The sequence below is a fragment of the Pyrus communis genome, chromosome 8, assembly GCF_963583255.1.
Source record: "Pyrus communis chromosome 8, drPyrComm1.1, whole genome shotgun sequence".
NCBI lineage: Eukaryota > Viridiplantae > Streptophyta > Magnoliopsida > Rosales > Rosaceae > Pyrus > Pyrus communis.
Window position 1 is genome coordinate 7,104,682 of NC_084810.1, and position 23,782 is coordinate 7,128,463.

General features: G+C 37.8%; 2 protein-coding genes across 2 annotated transcripts; both read left to right on the forward strand.

Annotated features, from left to right (window-relative positions):
• On the forward strand, positions 1-3,287 carry LOC137741667 (disease resistance protein At4g27190-like). The gene is made up of 2 exons (XM_068481365.1): positions 1-791; positions 926-3,287. The coding sequence occupies exons 1-2, from the start codon at positions 1-3 to the stop codon at positions 3,054-3,056; spliced, it is 2,922 nt and encodes a 973-aa protein (XP_068337466.1). The 3' UTR covers positions 3,057-3,287.
• An 18,421-nt stretch (positions 3,288-21,708) lies between these two features.
• On the forward strand, positions 21,709-23,782 carry LOC137741355 (putative pentatricopeptide repeat-containing protein At1g12700, mitochondrial). The gene has a single exon (XM_068481078.1). It carries the CDS (start codon positions 21,760-21,762, stop codon positions 23,596-23,598), a length of 1,839 nt encoding a protein of 612 aa, XP_068337179.1. The 5' UTR covers positions 21,709-21,759; the 3' UTR covers positions 23,599-23,782.

Consider the following 23,782-nt stretch of genomic DNA (forward strand, 5'->3'; position numbering starts at 1 on the left):
ATGCAAGAAATCGTGGGTGCTATCATTGAAGTTAGTAGGTGTGTCGGCAACTTCACGTTGTCGCTGCTTTCCACCCTGAGAAAGTTCCAGAAAAACATCCAAACTTTGAGGTATGAGCGGCAGAAGCTCTCTCGCTGCAAGTATGGAAAAATAGAAGAGGTCAATTTATCAAGATTAGAAGGGAAGCAGCCCCCTTGGCAAGTTATGGATTGGCTTGAAAGGGTGGAGAAGATCGAACGTGAGGTGGAAGGGATTGAACATGAATCCAGGCTACTTTTGGAGGCAGATCCCATTGATGCTCCCAGTGGCCTGGGGTGTATGCTTGACTCTAACATGCGCCGCAAGTACCAACTTAGCAAAGCTGCAGCAAAGAAGCGTGATGAGGTGAGAAAACTTACTGAGGAGTCATGCAATCTTCCACCTATGGAAGATAGGAAGCCAAGTGATATAGCGGTTGAGCATATTCTGGTGCCATCTCTTGTTGGTCAGAAAGCACCAGAGATCCTGAAGCAGCTTATGGTACTTTTGGCTGTTAAAGAGATCACAAGGATTTCTGTTTATGGAATGGGCGGTTCTGGGAAGACTACGCTAGTGAAAACCTTGAATAATCAGCTTGAATCTTCTGGCAGGGAGTTATTTGATATGGTCATTTGGGTCCCTGTGTCAAATGACCTGGATATGAAAAAGGTTCAATCACGAATTGCTGAGAGGTTGAATTTAGCACTGAATGCAGAAGAGAGCACGGAGCGTAGAGCTAGCAAACTGCAGCAAGTATTGAAGTCCGGAAAGAGGTAAGGTTAATGTTAACTTCATTTCTGGTCTTGATTATATATTCACTTTAATATTATGTTCCTGTTAATGTTAGTTACAGAATTTGGTTTCCTAATTCATGATGGCAAAGCTCAATGATGTTTATATACTACAGGTTCCTGTTCATTCTGGATGACGTTTGGGAGAAAATTGATTTGCACAGCGTGGGGATACCACAAGGCGATGGCCAAGCAAATTGTAAGATCGTTTTGACAACGCGAAATCTTGACGTGTGTAGGGAAATGATGACCGATAAAGCACTAAAGATGGAACTTCTGACTGAAGAAGAGTCCTGGAGTTTATTTGCTCAGAATGCAGGAAATGTGGTGGAGTTAGAAGACATAAATCCTCTAGCTAAAGAAATTGCGAGGGAATGTGGTGGTTTGCCTCTGGCTATCGAGACTATGGGGAAGTCCATGAGAGACAAAACAATGATACGGCTATGGAGGAATGCACTCGGCCAACTGAAGCTTTCCGATCCACACTTCGGGAGCTTGGACAAGGTGTATCTGCGGTTGCAATTGAGCTACAATGCACTGCCAAGTAAGATTTATAAGTCGTGCTTCTTATCTTGTTTGCTGTTCCCGGAAAATTCCTCAATTCAGATAAGGGAACTAATATTGTTATGGCTATCTGATGGAATTATTGGGGAACGTCAAACTTTAGAGGAGTCCATCAATGATGGGCATGCTAAGCTTGAATATTTGAAGGATTGTTGCATGTTAGAACAGGGTGAAGGCATTGGCACCGTAAAGATGCACAGTATATTGCGGGAGGTTGCCATTTGGATATCCTCAAATAAGAAAGAAACAGGGTTTTTCAGCTGCCCAGTGCAAGGAATGCTAAAGCTGAAAAAATCGGTCAGAAGAGCTTCGTTTATGAGCAATTCCATCAAGAGTTTGCCAGCTCAATTGCTTGGGGGATCCGACCTAACTGTGTTGTTCCTGCATTGTAATCCTTTTAATAGAATCCCTGATGGTTTCTTTCGAGAACATAGAGTGCTAAGATTCTTGAATTTAAGTAGCACTCTAATAACTTCCCTGCCTTCTTCTATTCTTCAGCTAGGGGAGCTAAATACTCTTCTCTTAAGAGACTGTCGTGCTCTAGAAATCCTACCCCCACTCGGAGCTCTTTACAAACTTCAAGTGCTCGATCTCTATGGAACTCGAATAAGAAAGCTTCCGAAAGACATGGGAAAGCTGATTCATCTGAGAGATCTCAATTTGTCACACACTCGCTTTTTACAAGTCATTGCATATGGAAGCATGTTGGGATTAATTAGTCTTGAAGTCTTAGACATGTCTTTCAGTGGTTATAACTGGGATGTGAAGCGTAATGCAGGAAGAGGAGCAGCATTTGATGAGTTACTATCCTTGCGGCGACTTTCTGTTGTTCACATAAGGCTAAACAGAGTTGATTGCGTTGCCTTAGACTCTGCCGGTCCATGGTTTGGAAGGTTGAAGGAGTACACCATACAGATTGGTCCAAATTCAATCTATCTACCGACTCAGCATGAGAAAAGAGTCATCCTTCGAGGGGTTGACCTCCTGCAACAAGGCTTAGAGGGGCTATTGTGCACAGCAAGTACCCTGGAGCTGTTCACATGTGGAGGTATAAGTAGTTTATCTGATATAATTACTAACAAGAGTGTGTGTGGCTTGCCAAATTTGAAGTCGCTCACCATATCAAATTGTGACTGCATAACTACATTGTTAGTCGGCGAAACAACACTTCGGAGCACATTGCCAAATTTGGAGCACTTAACTCTGAGTCATCTAGATAACTTAGCAACCTTGTTGGACAATATAGTCCCCAGAAGATCCCTTGGAAACTTAAAGACCATCAAGGTGGAGGGATGTCGACTTCTAAAGAACCTCATATCTTTTTCTTTACTTCGACTGGTTTCAAACCTCGAAGAAATCAAGGTGAGTGACTGCAGGAGGATGAAGCAGGTTATCGCAAGAGATTTCTATGAAAAGATTCCAAAGTTGAAAACCATAGAAGTCAGGGATATGGAAAGCTTAAGTACTATCTGTTCAAGGGGAGCGGAACTGTCAGCTCTAGAGAGGATTGTGGTGAGCAACTGCCCCAGGGTGGTGAACCTTCCCTTCACAGCCCCTGATGCTTTGACTATTAAAGAGATCAGAGGAGATTTAAACTGGTGGACAGGTCTTAAATGGCAAAATCGTGCAGATAAGATCAGTCTTCAGCAACGATTCCAGGCGTGCGCAGACACCGCAGTGTAGCCGATGGAGGATTAAATAGGTAAAGAAATTGTCTCATAGCCTCATCTCTTGTAGGTTTTTTTCACTTACGAGTTTACGTAGTTTTCATCTATGAATCCAACCATCCATTTTCTTTTATAATAGCAATGATATTCATGTGCACAAATTGCTGTATAGTAAATCTATTTTCTGTTGGACTCTTTACGTAATCGAAAATGTTCTTGTTTGTAGGCATGAAGATGGGAGGATGCATAAGTCCCAGAAACAGTGCACGGGTTTCATCTCCTTGTTTGTAGCAGCAGTCTGTTATTGCTTGTAATGTAATACATAGACAACAACACCGTTGTCTGCTGGTAGGATTTCACTATTTAAGACGCCGACTTTGGCTGGTAAACTTGTTCTGTAATACTGGTGTGGACTCCCTAGTTTGTACTTTTTGAGATGATAAATAAAGTGTGTGCGTTTTTTTTCCAAGGAAAAAAATTATGTTACATGTTTGTTTTGTTGACAAGAAAATATTTTAAATTACATTAAATATATGAGTATCGAGAATTTGAACTTTACGGCAAAAGGAGCACACGCACTATTCTACCGGCTAGCCTAATTCACATATGTAGCTTTACTCTTGTCTCACACGCATAGACTAAGAAATTTTAGGTGGTGTTTAATTGACCAGACTAAGACTAGGATTAGGCTATTTAACTCCAGTCTCAACCTAAACCACGTATGAAGTTAATTAAGAACTAGATTAATTAGCATTACACCTTTGCTAGCAGGTCTTATTCTAAGCCATTTAAAATGTGAGCCTTAAATAAGACCAAGGCCAAGCCTATTCAGTACAACAAACAAACCCTTAAGGAATTTGAAGGTTATTTTCAGCATGATACGAGAGAAGTTGGCTTAAGCTAATTAGTTGGTCTGAAAGACAAATGGCACGTTTGGTAATCATTTTTTTCTTCACTTTTTGTGCTTAAGATATGAGTACGAGGAAAATGAAGAATGAAAAAGGGTAATGGAAGAAATGAAGGAAAGAAACAAACAAGAAGTGATGAAAACAAACTCTTGAAAGTGAATATAACTTAACATAGTTAGCAAAAATAAATTAAAATAGTTTTTGATTTTAAGTTTTCTTTTTTATCTCTTTTCTTATACATTTCTTCTAATTTCTCTGACCATTCTTCTTTCGAATTTTATTTCCCTTATTTCCCTCATTTCCCTCATTTCTCCTATGTTTTTGCTTTTATCTTATTACACAACAACGAAAATTAAAAACTAAATAATGTGGTTGAACTACTCATTAAAAAACACCTAAGACGATCATTCCTTTCCATACCAAAACCCTATATAAAAAAACTCCATAGTTGCTAGTCCCTTGTTTCGACTTGGGGCCAATGGTAGCCTTTCTTATCTCGTTTTCCTAGTCCTCCTCATTCTTCTTCTCATGGATTGGGCAATTTTGTTTTCAGCTTTAGTATTTTTTTGTTCCAAAATATGATGTGTTTGACTCTTATATTGAGAATGGAGTTCATTAGGTTTTAGAGTGTCATCTATGTCTTCGAAGTTTGAGTAAGGATGATTTCAAAACTTAGATGATTTCCTTTGCCTATTCCCGAGCATGTTTGGCCCTCAAATCCACCAGTACGGTGGCAACTAGGCCAAGTTGGCATTTTATGTTTTGTTGAAGTTTCTTTGGATTGAGGACCTATTAACGTTATCTAGAATAACCTAGTTAAAGTTTGTATCAATTATTAATATATATATATATATATATATAATAAACCAATATCGTTTCGTCTAAGAAAACTAAAAATAAATACAAAAAAATGGTTATTCATGGATCAAAAAATAATTCCAAAAATCTTGGAGACGACACGTGAACTTTTTCCCGAAGAAGAAAAGATTGCCCTAATTTAATAGGTTGGGTCCACAAATATTCCCACTTGCAGTTCAAAAATCCCTAGAGGCTTGAGCGGCTAACTACGACATCATCAAACTGCTCTGCTCTTAGCATGGAAAAATCAAAGGCATAAGAAGAGAATTAATCACAAAATATTATCTTCCATACATTCCTGATTGACGATCAACTCAAACAAGTAAGGAATTCTCATCATAAACAAATAAGGGATACTTACCTGATGATCCCAAGATATTATCTTCTAATTAATATCTTCAAGATTATTCTTTCCTCATCCATTCCTACATATGATTTACCTTTAGCAATGGAAAGCCGCCATGTGTAGGGCAGAACCCTGCCATGGCTGACTGTGTCCCTACAAATACCTCATCTCCACCATATTATGGTAACTTTTGACTACACATACACGCGCTAAACACTCCTTTTCGGAGATACTGACGTAGGCATCGGAGATCCATTGACCACACCCACCAACCCCTTCCCAACCTCGTGGGTGTGTGTGACTTTGGTCCTTGATCAAATGTGTTTATTGTTTTGCAAGTACAAATTTGTCAAGACTAAAAACGGCACATTTTTGCTCTCACAAATTGGTGCTTTCATTGAGAGCCTGATTTAGTACGCTCAAAGAAGGCTCTCGCATTTACTTTCTGGGAGCGGAACTTGTCACGCCTCAATCCCGACATACGTCCAGAATTGACACGTGACGTCACCAAAAATCCGTATCTATCATATCCCACCTCCGGGATATGGGCAAGCACAACTCAAAAATCGAATCGCATAGTTATTTTTCATATGTTTTGTGGCTGCATCTAACCTCCCCATTAGACTACCTACTTACCCTAAACAGGGATCAAGTCATTCGTAGTTTGTCATGCACAATAATTGACATATAACACAGTCCGATTAAGTCGAAAGGTATAACATTTCTCCATCAATCAATAGAACTTGACAAGCATGAAAATAATAGACTTAGGGTTACATAACAAACCCATCTGAAAAACATGATTTCCCCTCCAACTATATATAAATCATTATGTCGCAACATGATACCGCAATTCACAACATATATCACTTCAAAGAACCAACGAAGCACAATACCATTCTCTAGCCACATTTATCAACAAGTCTAATCATAACAATAACCATGATATCCAACATAACAATCCCACATGACGATTAACCTTTCCACTTCATCCATCACGTAATTCATCACGTTTTCCACATAAAATCGCATTTCACTTCATCATACTAATCACTATACTTCCAACATTATATCTCAATACATAGCTTGTAACATATCAAGGAATCACGAAGTACAATATTAATATTTAATTACGTTAATCAATCAGTGAGATAACATATCATTTCACGAATTTAATTAAAGAACTCTACATAATTCCCAATTTGGGTTAAGAATAATAACATGGTAATTCTAATTTATTTTCACAATATCTATTGTGGGTAATTCTCATCTACTCGAATTTAGGATTCTAAGATCACCTTACAGAATGAACAAGAGCAAGGATTCCAGACCACTCAACGGAATCCAACAACATTGGGTTTCAGACCACTCAGCGGACCAAAATATCAAGCGGTTTCTCATAATCTACCCAGCCCTGTCATATGTAAAGTCAATGCCAATATTATGGAATTGGTGCACAGGCAAATCAGGCACCCAGACAAGCTGAGAGGCTCGGGTGAGGGACCATAAAATAAGCATGTGATACAATAATAAAACTAGCCATCAATCATAATTTATAAACCTTGAATATAAATCTTTCATAAGAAATCAATACCCTACTTTTGAAAACTCCGAGGGAGTCACCCAAACATCCGAAAGTTCATTTCAAACAACCATAACATCTCACACCCATATTCACATACACACAATGAAAGTAGAATTAGGGCGACACTGTTCATCCAAAGCCTACACCTTTGCAACCATCTCAAACTAAACTCAATGAACTAATGTGGATACAATCCTGGACCATCACTCAACGGGATCGTGGAGTAAGAGGGATTCCGGACCATCACTCAACGGAACCCAAACCAAGATACGATTCCTGACCATCACTCAATGGAATCGCAGAGTGGAGTAGGAAGGATTCCGAACCATCACTCAACGGAATCCAAAACAAGATACGATTCCGGACCATCACTCAACGGAATTGCGGAGTACATTGCATAACCACCAATCAATGAAACAACACATGAATCAAGTTGCTCAAGTTATAAAGGCTCAACGAAACAAGAAATGAAATAATGAAAGGAGCATTGTCACATGTTTCAAAGCAACAAACCCCATGACAATGGGTTAACGGTCCACCACTAGCCCTCACCTTCATCAAATCAAGCCAATCAAACAAAACAAACCATATTTCCAATATGCACGTCAAATCCCACTTCATATAACAATATCATTGGCTAAATATGAAAATTAACAATTTATAGGAAAAATGATTATAAAACCATTACATATTCACATATATTAAAGTCACTCACATTTCATCGTAACATACCATCTATGTAAATCAAACACCTTTCGAATATGCGCATCAATTCACATACCACGATCATCATCAGTACACAAGCCAAATCATGTTTGATAGAGATAGGTCTATGGCTAAATATATATATATATATATATATATATATATATATATATATATATATAATCACATTTCAATAGAATCACATTATAAGAACAAGTCAAATTCACAGATGATACCAATATAAGAAATCAAGGTAATAACCATATCACTTATGTTCAAGTCACTCTCTAACCAATGTAGGCCCATTAGACTTCACTTAAGTCTCCCATAGTACTAATTTTATTATTTAGAACATTCCGAGACATGTTGACCATAAATCAATTCTCAGTCAACGATGGGGTCCACAACAATCCGCAAATCCGATTTATGATCCATAACTTCCCAAAGTCCACATTATACTTCGAGGATAACATACTAAAGTTTCATTTTGATCCAATAGTCGAATTGTCGTCAATCACACAAACAAGTGGCGGTCCAAATTGATCACCACACCAAACAATTGAATCTTTGGAAACCAAGCTAGACATAGGTTCACATGGTCACTAAAAGGTATTTGAAACCTAGACAACACTCGTGAACGATCCCATGCACCGCCACACGCGGTGGAAGTCAAGATGGAGGAGGGTTTACAAACCCCGAATTTCAACATTTACTAGATGAGCTCAAATTTACGTGGTAGCTAGAACTCAACAAGGGAAACACTTTTCACAACTAGGCCGACGATAATTTCTAGGGTTCTAAACACCCAACTCTAAAATGAATACGAAAGCACAAACTAAGCATACCCACTTGAGGATTATGAAGAGTAGATGAAGTTTCATACCTCACTCGAAGGAAATCGTTGCCAGAATCGCCGAAAAAATGATAAAACCGCCGGAAAAGTCGTGGACTTTGCGACCTCGAACTGCAAAGATGGAAAAGAAATGGGAAAATCTAACATCATAGAGATGAAGGGTTCGTCAAGAGCTTTCCATGGACACCAAGATCATCCAAAACGGAGCTCGGATGAGAAAGATACAAGCGGGTCAAGTTTGGTGGGTTTATGGGTCAAATTTCCCCTAAAACGGGTTAGGCAGCACCCCTTTTCCATTTTCTGAAAACCCTCCCCCTTTTCTGGAGGTTTCCCTCCCATTTATAGCATTTTGGTAATATTACCAAAATGCCATTAACTTTAAACGACTCTAACTTCTCCGTTCGGACTCGGAAATAAGATATGTTTACGCCTACGCACTCATGGAATTGAACTCTACCTGACCAATTCAAGAGTTGACTGAAAAGGTCGAGAAAATTGGAAATGACTAAAGTAACCCTCACTTCGTTTTTCTCAAATTTGGAGAAATAAAGAACTAGTTCCAATCAAATCTTCGAAATACGTCAAGAATAAAATAAAATAATAATTTTAGGAACAGGATATCACAGAACTGCTAGCTCTAGAGAGGATAGTGGTGAGAGCATCCCTAATGGAGGCTTTATCCTCCTTGAGGCTATCACATTTGTAGCTCTAAAGAAAAATTTCATCCCCAATGGGCTGGAAAATGAGGCTACATCCACAACATGGGCTAGCAACTTCAATCCTTGGGTAATAAAAAGTTATGCTACATCTAGCCCCAAAAGGTAGGGTGACCCATTCCAAATTGAGGGCCTAATCTTGGTTTTTTGTTTGTTTTTTAGTTTAGAAATGGGTAAGCCCCATTTTTAATTCCAAAACATGATTTTAAGGTTATTATTCAACTGTTTAGGATTTTAAGGTTTTATTTTCAACCGTTTGTTTGATTAAGAAAACACATACAAACAACGGCTATTTTTTGTGTGATTGATTAGAAAAAAAAACACAGTGCTTTGTGCTTAATTTTCTAGATTGAAAAATTCATAAAATAGTGATGAAACTTAACATTGGTAGTTTAGAGACCTAAACCGAATATATAAACAAATAACATAACTAAATTGTGATAAGATAATCCAATCCAATGGTTGTTATGAAATGAAAATCTTGTTTGCTTTCGGAGTATGTGTCAATTAGAGAAATAAACCAACAGATGAGATTGAGATAAGATAATCAAATCCAATGGTTGTTATGAAATGAAATCGTATCTTGTCTGATTTCATAGAAACAAACCAACATATGAGATTGAGAAAAGATAATCAAATCCAATGGTTGTTATGAAATGAAATCCTATCTTGTCTGATTTCATAGAAACAAACCAAGAGATAAGATTGAGATAAGAGAGCCTACAACAGTGCATAAGTGATGAAATTTAATTTTGTCAGAATTTGAATTTTTTTAGGTTAAATAACACGTCCAAAAATCAAGTTAAGAAAAGTTAAGACAAAATAAATTTACCATGTAATCAAATCACTCATAAATAAAATATATAGTTCCATATAGAGCCCAAAAGATGTATAGTACCTCATTGGGAGAGATTTTTTTTAGAGCCCCAAAGATTCCTCAGAGCTCTAAATTGGGCTATATCTACCACTTTTCTAGCCCTATATAGAGCCCCTCATTGGGGATGCTATGAGAAACTGCCCCGGGGTGGTGAAGCTTCCCTTCGCAGCCCATGCTGCGGTGACTATTAAAGAGATCAGAGGAGATTTAAACTGTTGGAGAAGTCTTAAATGGCAAGATCGTGCAGATAAGATCATTCTTGTAGTTTTTTTTTTAATTTTCGAGTGTACGTAGTTTTCATCTATGAACCCAACCATCCATTTTCTTTTATAATAGCAATGATATTAATGTGCACAAGTTGCTGTATAGTAAATGTATTTTCTGTTGGATTCTCTTAACGTAATCGAAAATGTTCTTGTTTGTTGGCATGAAGATGTGAGGACGCATACAAAGGTGGTGAGCAAGTCCTAGAATAAGTTCCAGAAACAGTTCATCGGTTTCATCTCCTTGTTTGTAGCAGTAGTCTGTTAGCTGCTTGCAATGTAATGCATAGATAAAAACACCGTTGTATGCTGGTGGAATTTCACTATTTCAGACGCCGACAACTTTGGCTGGTAGAGTTGTTCCGTAATGATGATGTGGAGCCGGACAACTTGAAAGTTAATATAACTTAACAAAGTCAGCAAAAAGAAATTAAAACATTTTTTGGTTTTAAGTTTTCTCTTTGTATCTCTTTTTTTATACATTTCTTTTACATCTCTCTGATCATTCTTCTTCCACTTCTCATACCCCTCATTTCTCCTATGTATTTCCCTTTTATCTTAAACACAAAAAAGAAATGAAACCTATATAATGCGGTTGAACTACTCATAAAAAAAACCCTCGCAGCCATTGTTCTCCTTTCCATTCCAAAATCCTACATTCATAGTCGTCGGCCCCTTGCTTCAACTTGAAGCACGTGGCAACCTTTCTCCCGTTTTACAGCCCCTCCTCCTTCCTCTTCTGATGGATTGCCACGATTTTGTTTTTTAGTTTTAGTATTTTTTATGAGTACCCCCTTGGTGAGGATTTTTGGGAGTATATCCTAGTGACTATTTTATTTTTGTGTTTGTGTCTTATCAGCTCTTATTGGATCTATTTCGTTGTTTTTGGTGATTTTGCTTATGGTGTTCACCACAAAATTTATGTTGGTTTGGATATTAGTTGGTTCCTTATCAGTTTCTCTTGGAAGTCTGCATTATTCGTTGTCAAAGAGTGTCCTCATGGTCGAATTCTGCACTATTCGTTGTCAAAGAGTGTCCTCATGGTTGAAGTCTGCACAAAAGTCAAATGAACTCTATTCCCGGTGAAAATTTTTGTTGGTTTCTGATTTTGTCAAAATCAGAAAAGAAAGGTCCATGTTGACTCGTATATTAATCTAGTTTCTGGGTCAGAGTTGCTCATAATTCAACTTGAAACATCCAAGGAAAACAAAATTTAGTACCATATCACCTCATGTCGTATCAAATCTGCATTTAAGGGGAGATTACTTAGTCGTCAACGCGTGGTGGCATACCTTCTTTATTCCAAAGAAAAAAGCATGGTTTTTCCATCTAAATGTCAAAAACCTTTGAACTAGAAATTTACTGAATCTGACCAAATTTTGCGTTTAAGTTTTTAAAGAATAAATAATTGATCATACTAACCAAACTGAACTAAACCGGTGCAGACCTAAGATCACCTCCATAGTCCATACTGGGGTATTCCAGCCCTAATATAGTCACATTTTGTAATAAAATTCAACACCTAGTAATTTATGATTAAGTTAGCACAACAAAAATAATGCTATTGACGGACTAAGTTGGGCCTACAAAATTTATCACATACAACACAAGAAGGTAAGAAACTTCAACTTCAGGTACCTTCTAGTCAAATTGAAAAAAGAATAGTCCACTCATACTCTATAGAGATTCCGGTTCAAAGGTGAATCCTTCTCCATTAATGAACTTGAACATCCAAGAAAAAGAAATCTCATGCAGCCTGAACAAGTGGCATATGGTAAAGCCCTTGGTCCAAAAATGACAAAACAGATTGCATGAATAGTCAAACTTCAAATGGAAAACGGCAAATGACTTAGTCAAGTTGATTAGAGCAGTTTGTTTCTTCTGCACGAATTTCTATTCCCGTGGTTTAGGTGAAGATATGGCGATTCTGGATACGTATTTGTATAGTTTGGCTGAGATTTCTTGAATCCAAAGTATCATTTTCTCATGTTCTTGCCTACTGAACTTTATTAAGCATCTGCCATGGAAATTGTGGGTGATGTTTTGGGTGCTTTTGTCGGAGAAACTGCCTCGATATTATGCGGCTGTCTATGTTCTGCCGGCATAGACACTGCCAGATTCCGAAAGAACCTCGACGAGTTAGAGAAGGAGATGAAACATCTTAAGGATCTTAGGAACGATTTCCGGCAAGAGATGGTCGTATCAGAAACGGAGAAAGATGGAAAGGTACCTGCTGCAGAACGAGAAGTGTGGTTTGGAGAAGTAGAACTGCTTGAGCGTAAAGTAAGTTTGTTGCAAGCAAGAGTGGTTGTGATGAACAATAACAAGAAGAAATTTTGTGGGTGTTTTCGTAATTGCGGTAAGCGGTGTAAGGCCGCTGGAGAAGCGACGAGATTGCTCAGGGAGATCGAAATCCTGCAGAGTAAGGCTAGGAGTTTCCCAGAAGCCAAAGACGGACAGAAAAAGTGAAGAATGTGGATTTCAAAAGCTCAACAGATATGATAAATTTCGCGCACGCTTAATTAAGAAGCATCAACTTTCTAAATTCATAACGACGCAGATTTACAGAAACATGTTACCTTGTGCTATCTAATTCGCAAACATGTAGAACAATACGTACATGTAGAGTTGTTCTAAATGTCTTTTGTTTTTCTCCTTCTTAAGTTCTTACGAGCGACGTTACCAATCTTTTGTTTTGCTTTCCAGTCATGGCAAGAACATCCATGCCGCTGTACGCCCGCCTTCGCCTGTTGTTTCTGCATGGGTTTTTATTCTTCTTCTTCGTACTTACGTTGCTTCTCAGCGGCAGCACGGACATCGGAAGTTTTTCGTGGATTATTTCCTTCAGTGGAAAAAAAAAAAAAAAAAAAAAAAGCAAACTGAGTGTAGGCATCAAGGTAGCCGCTGCAGAAGAGGACTCAAGGTGGCTTGTTTGGTTGAAAGGAAAGGATAGCTTGATTCACCGATTGGTTACAAGGATAATATGATTGAGTCCTTGTTGCTTGGCCGAGGCTACAAGGGAAGGGTGATTTTGCTTGTGAGTCGAGAGAGGGATCGGATCAAGTGCCACAACCGGCCTAAGGGATGCAACCTATTCGCTTGCCATAGCGGCAGTGGTCATTTACCTCGACCAACCTAGGCAGGCATAGCACTTGAAAATAATACTGTCTCGATCACAAGTTGGTTTTATTTCGTTTGCAAAAGCACAAGCTCCTAATCCTACATCATGGCCGTCTCTGACATTTCGAAGGCATTGTGCAAATTTAATAAAAAGGTTCCCCTTGTTTAAAAAATTATAATTTTTTTAGCGATATATTCATACAGATTTCAACATTTTTTTAACGATATATTAATACAATTCAACCGTCAATATTCAAATTTAATTGAAATCAACCTTCCACTCTTAATAATTGAATTATATCCAATTTCTTTTAACGATATATTTATAATCACATGTCATATATAGGAGGATGAAAAATTTTAGAAGCCCTCTGAAATTCGGGGCACATACCACATCTTTTGCACACTCCCAACTCCGCATGAGTAGGGCACATTCTCTTGTTCAGGCGAGAGAATTTCCAAGGAGCGGCCAGCCACAACGGTTTTCCTTAGAGAAATCTTGGAAGCTAGCAAAGGTTGTACTAAGCATTCTTCAAAGCTTTTACTTTAAGTGATCCCCTATCAAGGACTTGACAACCTTCCAAACCATTTGAGGATACAGGGTTGGTCCATGCCTCTTTGAAAACCTAACCAGCCCTAGCTGGCCAGACCAATGTCCCAAGGACTCGTTTGGTGAGCTAGATGGAATTTGACGTCAGGGATAGGATTGGATTGGAAGGGATTGGTTAGGCTTTGAGTCCCAGTTTGCAGGTTTTTTTATTTTCTAACCCATAACTTCGCTAAGGGTGCTTCTCAGGTGATGGGGACCAACCAGAGTTCTCATCAAGCTTCCCAATGCTTGCTCAATGGCTGTCGCCCCTTCTCCTGAACACCATCATCTACTCATAGCTTATTTTTTATAACTTCACGGACATCTTTGTCTCCACTCCTGACATCCCAAGGAGAGGATGAGCCATTTTCTTGCATATCCTGTCAATCTTCTTGTTCGTCTAATTGATTTGTATCAGGAGGTCATCATACTTTTCCTGGAGCAGGGTATTTTGGACGTAGATAAGGTTCCCCACCTAATTCATCTCTTCGGCATCAGCAAGTATGTCATTCATTTTCTCTTCCAAGCTGGCAAGTCAATCCCACTCTTCTTGTCTTCTTCTTCGGAGTGTCGTCTTAGGCCTTGCAAAATATAGGATCATCCATTGTGTAGCCACTGTGTATCATCCTTAAACATCTGGGTAACTCTTTTTTTGTCTTAGTCGGCTTAAGTGCTTAGGGCAACCTTCAACCCTTGGGTCTTGCACTCATAGGTCTTTCCTTGGGCCTGCACCATTGGGTGGGCCAATGGTCCTGAATTTCCTCTAAGATACAATTTTTCCGCATTCCAATATTCCAAGAGCTATTATCAATGATGTAGGTAAGCACTTCTTGAATAAACCTTTTGCTGCACTCATTGCAAAATATGGGATCACCCATCATGTAGCCACTGCATATCATACTTAGATATCTGGGCAAGTTGAAGTCTCCAACAAAGAGATAAAGCGCGTCCTAGAGAAAACAGTCAGCTCTACTCGCAAAGACTGGAGCATGAAATTAAATGATGTTCTACAAGCGTACTGAACAACATATAAAGCTCTAATTGGGATGCCTCCATTACGGCTCGTTTATGGTGAAGAGTGACATCTACCTATAGAACTAGAGCATAAGGCGTACTAGGCTATCGAATAGCTAAAGTTTGCCTATTTTTATGTGGGTGATAAGCTTAAATTGCAACTCAACGAGCTGGACAAACTTTGTAATAAGGTATATGAAAGTAGAAGCTCTACAAGGAGAAAACTAAGGCGTTTCATGATAATCAAATTTAGAAAAGAGTTTAAACCATGGCAAAAAGTTTTGTTGTTTAATTCAAGGTTGAAGTTGTTTCCAGGGAAGTTGTAGTCCCATTGGAACGGGCAATATCGGGTTAGTAATGTTTATCCTCGTGGGGCTGTCAACATTATTAATGAGTAAAGTGGTAACACATTCAATGTGAATGATCACAAGTTGAAACCACACTTAGACCACCGGACTTCTGCTACGTCTAGCTATAGACATTACTAAAGTGCTTATTGAGAGGTAGCCCAATTTTCTAACCCTAACTTGAAAAAATCCAAAAAAAAACATTTTGCTTTCGATAATACTAGTTTAAAATTTTGTATTTTTTTACTTTATATTTATTTTATTTTTTGTAAAAATTGTTAGCTGTGAAAATTCTTGTTTGCCTAAAGAGTATTTTTAATTCAAAAAAAGCATTTATTTTGTTGGATAAAATTCTTATTTTTTCAAAGAAAATTATTTTTGCAGAAACTTCTATTGCGAAAAACTAAGTTGATAAAAACATGCTATTGACTTAAAAAACTTTGGCTTTTGCAGGTTGCAATCAAGACATACATGGCGGCAGGCGGCCCTATATCTAAAGTCGTGCATGGAAAATAAAGAAAACTGGATCTTGCATCCAGCAGCAATTCATTCATTCACATTAACCATAGCAATTCTAAGGCTTTCATATTGCAGAAAATTTAAGCAGTTCAAAGCAATTGAATTTCATGCAGGGCTAGAAAAAATTCCCAAAAATCCCTAACCAAATAAAAAAAATGCCAATCCCAAACCGAAAAAGTTTCATACCAAAATTCCCAAAATTTTCTGGATGAAATACCGAACAGATCCCGAAATTTTGGTACGAGATTAGGTATTGTGTACTCAATTTTTCGGTAATCCCATACCGAACCAAAATTAAGCATTATATATATAGCAATATAATTGGTGTGGTCTATGGGTAGCAACCATAGCCATTTTTGTTACTTATTTTATTTGGGTTGCATGTTAATTTAACTTGGCATGAATGATTGCTATTTCAATTTGTATGAAATATGGGAATACCAAACCATCCCAAAATAACTAAAATATTTCAGGAATCCTGAAAATTAGGAATACCGAAATTTTGGTTTGGGATTGGTCTTCAAATTCATGTTCCAAAAAATTTCAATTTGGGATTTGGGATTCCATTTTCGATTTGGATCCTATACCGAACCACCAATATAAAGGACAGTCAAAACAAACAAGCAGATATGGGGTCTAGCCTATCATTGAATTGCTAAGTCTCTAAGGCCATTCCTAATCTTGTTTATCTAGTAGTTAACTCCTATGCAAGTTTCTAAGTATCAAGGTTCTAAAAAACGCTCGGCGCTAGTCCGGCAGCGGGCTGGTGCCTAACGCCTAGGCGGCTAGGCGAGGTCTAGGCGGATTTAGATAAATTTCTTATATATTATATGAATGAAATAAATTTACTATATCAAATGTAAATAATTATTAACTAATATGGTATTTCTAGAAGAACATACATATGTGAATGTTTTATGTACATATATAATATGTTTGCCTAGGGAAAAAAAAACAAACTATTATCTAAATAATTTATAATTTATATAACATATATATATATACCAAACTTTTAAAAATATAAAAAACCCACATAGTGGGTGGTTTTCATAATTAAAACCATCAGCCGTCCACCTCACCTCTTTCAAATCACTCGTCCACCTTGGGTGGTTTTCATAATTAAAACCATCAGCTTTTGACCTTGGATTTGAGATCCCAGTCCTCAACTTGCGCCACCATATATTCAAAATGTTTAAGTCTCTCTCTCTTTTCACACTCTCTCTTCCCTCATCTTCACATAGACGAGCTGCAGAAATTTGTCTGGGCTCTGCAACTACGTACGAGATTGGAAGTTGTAGATCCATTGCAAAAATTGCAGCAAGTTTGGGATTTGCAGCAAGATTCAAACTGCCTAGACTGCCGCCTAGCCCCCCTCAGGCGCCTAGCGAGCGCCTAGGCGACCGCCTAAGTCCTCCCCGCCTAACTGAATGTTTTGGTCTAAATCAGGTCGGAGCTCCACCGCCCAGCACCTAGGCGGCCGCCTAGGTCGATTTTAGAACACTGATAAGCACAGTTATAGCAAGCAGCAGTTATAAAGTGGGTTTTTAGAAAGCATATCAGGACAATTCTGATGAAGCTTCCACATTTGGACCGACTCACTAATCAATCACTTCATTGTAATGTCTTTTTTGTTCTTGTTTAAAAATTCATGTTCAATACCTAGACATCCAGAAACAACCAATACAATCAAAGGGAGAAGGAAAGAATATAATCGTGAGTGATCAAATATAAAAGGACTCACTTAGCAGCAGAATGGTGTTTAGAACTGCAGGGTCCGGAAAGGGATTCATTGTGTGCTTGACTTCATTAGAGAAGACAGTATGCTCTCTCTTCAGATCCTAAAGAATAAGAACGATTAGTGTATTTGCCGAGAGATTTAAAACAGAAAGAATATACAAATGCTTCCAATCAATTTCTAAGCTTTCGTCAAATCAGTGATCCTCTACAAAACTGGAAGGACCATTTGACATGGAGAACCTTCTTGAGTTCCGTTCGACGTGCGACTCTCACCAATCAACTCAGAATCTCCCTCAATGGATTTGGTAGCAATATTCGTAGTACATTATGAAAATAATGTTATAATCAGAACCCGACTTCAACGACCACTCAAAAGTTAACATTTCCATTTTCTTACAACTCAACTACTCAATTGAAATTCACAATGTAACAGTTCAGTTGAAAAAGTTCCCAATTTTTATTACAAAATTAAAATTAAAAAAGCCAAGAATTGCAGAAACTACCCACCTTTGTCGGTCACGTCACTCTCCAACTGGGTTATAATCGTCTCTAGCATACATTAAAGAGGCCCTCTCAACACTGAATTGTTTTAGTATACATCAAAAGTTTACATTTAAATTACACATCTGACCAAGAGTCATTAGATTCCGTTAAGTTAAATGATCTAACGACTCTCGTTCAAATGTATAACTTAAACGTGTACTAGAGAAAGCCTCATCTCACCACTGGTTGCTCTCTCAATTACGTGCCCCCTTTTTTTGTGTTTATCAAACGATAAATTTGTTAGATTAGCCACCGACGGAGTTTGACCCCATGTAGTCATGCGATGGGCTCCTAGAATATGGTGCCCTTGAGGCTTTCTATTTGATTGTATCGAAAGGCCCAATGATTGGGATTTTCTTATTGGGTTAGGTTATTTCGGAACAACCAGATCATTTATGATGAAGATAATGAACTCAACACTTTTCCATCACTATAGTAACGTGCCCCGTTAAATGTGTATATTAAAGCTTAATGGGTCCACATGATCTCGAGGAAAAAGGCAAAAACTAAAGGTTGATGGGCCCGATTTGATATTTGTTCTCCAAGGTTTCACCACCCAACCCACTAATAATAAGGATTTGGATCCCAACAAGATTCTCTTTGTAAGGATCTTAGAAATCCTCACATTCTATCCGTTTATCATACATCGTGCTATCACAAATTATTTTGAATATTTTTATTTAAAATTAAACACAAACATTACCTAATGAAAACTGACAACACAATAGACGAGAAACGGATAAGATCCTTAAGATCCTCACAAAGAAGATCCGGAGAGTATCCTTGTCCTAATGAAGAATATCATCATTTCGTAATCAAATATGGAAAGTATTATTAGCACTCCAAAATTCTCATTCTACACTCCTCAAAAGTGTATTTTTCTTTCTAAATATAGAAAGTTTGGAGTCTAGAATGAGAAATTTGGAGTGTCAATACCAATTCCCTCAAATATCTCCAATTTGCAAAAGTGATTGTCAAGTGGAACGAAACACCCACAAAACACGAATGTATTTTTTATTTTTTTTTCCCCCATAAAAAATTCGAAAAACTTACTCAATTATCCTACCATTTTTTGCATGGATTTTTCTTGCAAATGTGCCTTTTAAAAAAAAAATAATTATTGTTACTAAGGGAAAAGAAAAGGGTTCGAAATTATTACAACAATTTTAGGGAGGGGAGAGTTTTAAACTCGGGATGCATTGATAGAAACCAACACCCTATCCACTAAAATCTTAGATGACATACAATAAAAGGAAGGACGACTATGTTGGGGATCGAATCTTAATCACGCCCCTTAATTCTTCTTTTATTTACTTAGTCTAATGAATTAAAATTGGTTAATTACACTAATACCCCCTGAGGTTTTTCGTGTTTTCACAAAAACCCCTCACGTTTAAGAAATATCACAAACACCCCCTAAGGTTTTAATTCACTTTCACATAATCCCTTTAAAGACAGATATAAACTAGTAATTAATTACTTAAAAAAATATTTATAAATAAAATAAGTCTAGAAAAATGTTAAATTAACTAAAATTACATGAAACACCATTAAATAAAGGGAGTTTTAACGAAAAGCCCACGGTACTGTTCACTTTAACGAAAAACCACATTTTTACACTAAAAAGTCAATCCTGGTACTATTCACTTTACCATTTATTTTGTCTTTATCATTAAAACTCAAAGTTTTCAAGCCATTTTCATTAGTTTTCCTTTAAATAAAACAAAAGAAACCCTATGAAGCCATCTACTAATGAGATGCTTCAAGATCGGCATTCTTTTCAAAGGATCTAGTCCCCGTTCTTAAGTCATCACCACAAATGGATCAAGAACATTCCAAAATCCCAACAATGATGCCACACAGACCGGTCGCAGCTTGACACATTTACACGACGGTCAGCTAGATTATCCATTGTTTCTTAGCCACGATTTGATCAGAATCACCCTCGTTAAGTGAAGAAAACCCTCAAACGCAATGCACATACCATTTATATATTAATACACCCTTCAACCCGTTGTTCTTTATCGTGGAAGATTTCCCTCGCCAGCCTCTGCAACTGCTTCTTCAACATCGCCACTTTGGCCATTGTCGTCATATCAAAGTGGAAAATGGCCGTCTTTGCAATTCCGATTGTTTTTTGTTTTGTATTTTGGTGGATTTTTTTATTTCTGGGAAATTAAAATGATCAATGAAATCTTTGTTTCCGGTAAATTATAAACAATATTAGGAGAATTTCTCGTTATCGTAGTATATGTTCTTTTTCGTTCTACTTCCATTCTCGCAAAGAGAGTATGAATCAGACCAAAAAATATAAAGAGAATAATTATGGAACTTGAAATTATTGAAGGAAGCCACCAGTAGTCAAATACCAAAACCGTAAACCCAACAGACACGTATCCCAGAATTCAAAGCCACGAAGAATTCTACAATTTGGCCATTTTTAATGTTTAATGTGATTCTTTTTAATTTGATTTCTTTTTCTATTTATTTATAAAGATTTTTTATTTTAAGTAATTAACTACAAGGGTATATACATCTTTAGAGGGGTTATGTGAAAGTAAATTAAAACCTCAGGGGTATTAGTGATATTTATCAAACGTGAGGGGTTTTTATGAAAACACAAAAAACCTCAGAAAGTGTTAGTGTAATTAACCTGAATCAAAATGAAACATGAGAGTGTAACAACTAAGTGAAATGTATAAACAACTAATGGCATGCCAATATTGAAAGCGAAGCAAGATGAAATTTGAAAACCGAGATCCAATAGGTAACGGAGGAGTAGTCCAACTCTCCTAACTTTTGGATGTGCGAAACTCTCCATATTATGATATTAGATCTTAGTTCTGCCTACATATGAACCTAACGATTGTACGTGTCCCGTGTCACTTTATTTGTGTTTTGAACGTGTTTCACTTAACCAACCAGATTATTCAACTTGAAGTCTTGAAGCGACCGGAAATTGCAGAGGCTGGCAGATTGTTGCACTTTCATATGCTGTCGTATATCAGGTAGTTCTCTTACCAAGCCAAGTTCGTCTCCCAGACTCACACATCTTTTCCCCTCTCACTTCCTCAGACCCAGATTCTGCGATAGCAAACTTTATTTACCAAATATAGAGTAGTCATTGAACTGATTCAACCACCCACCCACCAACCCACACCCGCGAGGAAGATGACTGACTTAGCAGAATGGCGAGCTGTGTATACTGGAAAGAAAGATAAGCTCAATCTCATGGAATTATATAAAGGTTGAAAACGGAAGTCGGAAGCGGAAGAGACAGAGGAAATGATAGATAATTAGATATCAGAAATAACAGAGAAGCATCTCAATCAGAATTCAGAAATGGGAAGAAGGGAGGAACTGAGAAGGTTTTAGTATTAGGGTAATTTAGTCTTTGGAACATAAATTTTGGTTAGTTTTATAAAAAGTAGAGTAGGTCATATTAAAATACGTGTTCTCTGAAATGGCTATATTTCTAAATTTCCCTCGAGTCTTTATGTATTTGTTTTACAAGGTGGTGGTGGTAGATAGATTACAATTGTTTGGGTTTTACATTTGGCAAGAGTAGACTCCATCCGAAGCAACATGGGATTTTGATTTGATTATTTCAAGGGAGAGCATTTTCCATCACTCAACAACAAGGGAGAGCATTTTGATTTTGATTTGATTTGATTTGATTTGATTATTCCCGAGTAGAATCTGTTGTGGAGGATTAACGCACTAAATCGCTGACTTAGAGATGCGGGCAACGATTGCTGCTTCTTCTTCTTCTTTGAAGGTTGGTTATGGCAGCAGAAGCAGCACCGCCAGACTCAGACTCAGAGGTATGCTGCCTTGTCTTCTTCTTTCTTCTTCTGTTGTTGTTTTCTTCAACAATTATTTGGCTTTGTTTCATTCTCGGTCTTCTAAATCGACCGAATCTAGAAACACCCAACAACACCAGCTTGTTAAAATCAGTAATGTTGAGGATGCGCTCAATGTGTTCGACGAAATGCTTCAAAGGCGTCCTCTGCCTTCCGTTGCCCCTTTCAACCAAATCTTGACTCAACTTGCCAAGTTGAAACATTATTCGGCAGTCATCTCCTTGAATAATAAAATGGGTGTGTCGGGAATTCGTCCTGATATTTATAGTCTGAATATTATCATTAACTGCTTTTGCCATTTGCACCGGATGGGGTTTGGTTTGTCAGTCTTGGGAAACTTCTTCAAATTGGGTTTTGAACCAAATGTCACGACCTGCAACACTCTAATCAACGGTTTTCTTCTCCAGAATAGAGAGGCCGAGGCAGCAGCACTTTTCAACAGAATGTTGGACAGTGGTAATTGCAAGCCGGATGTGGTTACTTTCGGTACCCTAGTAAAGGGCCTTTGCGCGAAAGGTAACAACACTGCAGCAATCCAATTGCTTAAGAAGATGGGAGAAGGGGCTTGCAAGCCTAACATAGTTATTTATAGCACGATTATCGACAGTCTTTGCAAAGATACTCTAGTTGCCGACGCACTGAACCTCTTCTCAGAAATGACGAGTAAGGGTATTGCCCCAAATGTCCTGACCTATACCTCTGTGATTCATGGAGTTTGCAAATTACAGGATTGGAAAGAAGCTACAAGATTGTTGAATGAAATGGTGAGTAAACATATCTTTCCAAATGTGTCCACCTTTAATGTCTTGGTTGATACATTTTGTAAAGAGGGAATGGTCCAAGAAGCAAGGAGCGTGATCAAAATGATGATTCAAAGAGGTATCGAACCTGATACGATTACTTACAATTCGTTTATGGATGGGTATTGTTTGCGAGGAGAAATGGACGAGGCGAAAAAGGTTTTTGAAGAGATATTTAGCACAGGATGCATGGTTAATGCTCGTAGTTATAGCATATTGATAAACGGCTATTGTAAGCTTAAAAGGATAGATGATGCCCGGATACTTTTTCTGGAAATGTCTCAAAGGGGAATTGTTCCAAATATGGTTATTTATAACACTCTTATAGATGGGTTTTGCAAGATGGGAAAACTACAAGATGCACATAACTTGTTCTCTCAAATGCAAGCTTTAGGCCAACTTCCAAATACTCAAACTTATTCTATTTTACTGGATGGCCTTTGTAAAAACCAACAATTTCCCGAGGCAGTTGAATTGTTGGACGAGATGGAGGAAAAGAAGTTGGATTTTAATATTGTAACTTACAGTATTCTTATTCAAGGTTTGTGCAGAGCTGAAAAAGTTGAATATGCATGGGATCTCTTTCGGAGTTTGTCATCGAAAGGAGTTCAACCTGATGTCAGGTCATATAATATAATGATTAGTGGATTTTGTAATGGGGGGCTAACATGTAAGGCAGAAAACTTGCTAAGGGAAATGGAAGAGAGAGGTCGTTCTCCAAATGGTTGCACGTACAACACAATTATCCGAGGGTTTTTCAATAACAACGACATATCAAGGGCGGTGAGGCTTATTCAAGAAATGGTGGAGAGGGGTTTTTCTGCAGATGCATCAACCACGGAGTTGATCGTTAATTTATTGTCCAAAGATGAAGTAGATCCTGCTTTGTTGGCATTTATAGAAAGTCCGCAATGAAACTAATTTGCATCTTTGCGGTTTAGACAAGTTTCGGGGCTTCCTTCCCTTGAATGCTGCATTGGAGGGAGTTGTTCCGCTATTGAGTCCAGTTCGAGTAGCCATTCATTCATGTATCGCCTAGTGATGTATGATACGTTTTAGTAATTTAATCTATCAAGTGGCAGAGCAACTTTTATGTTAA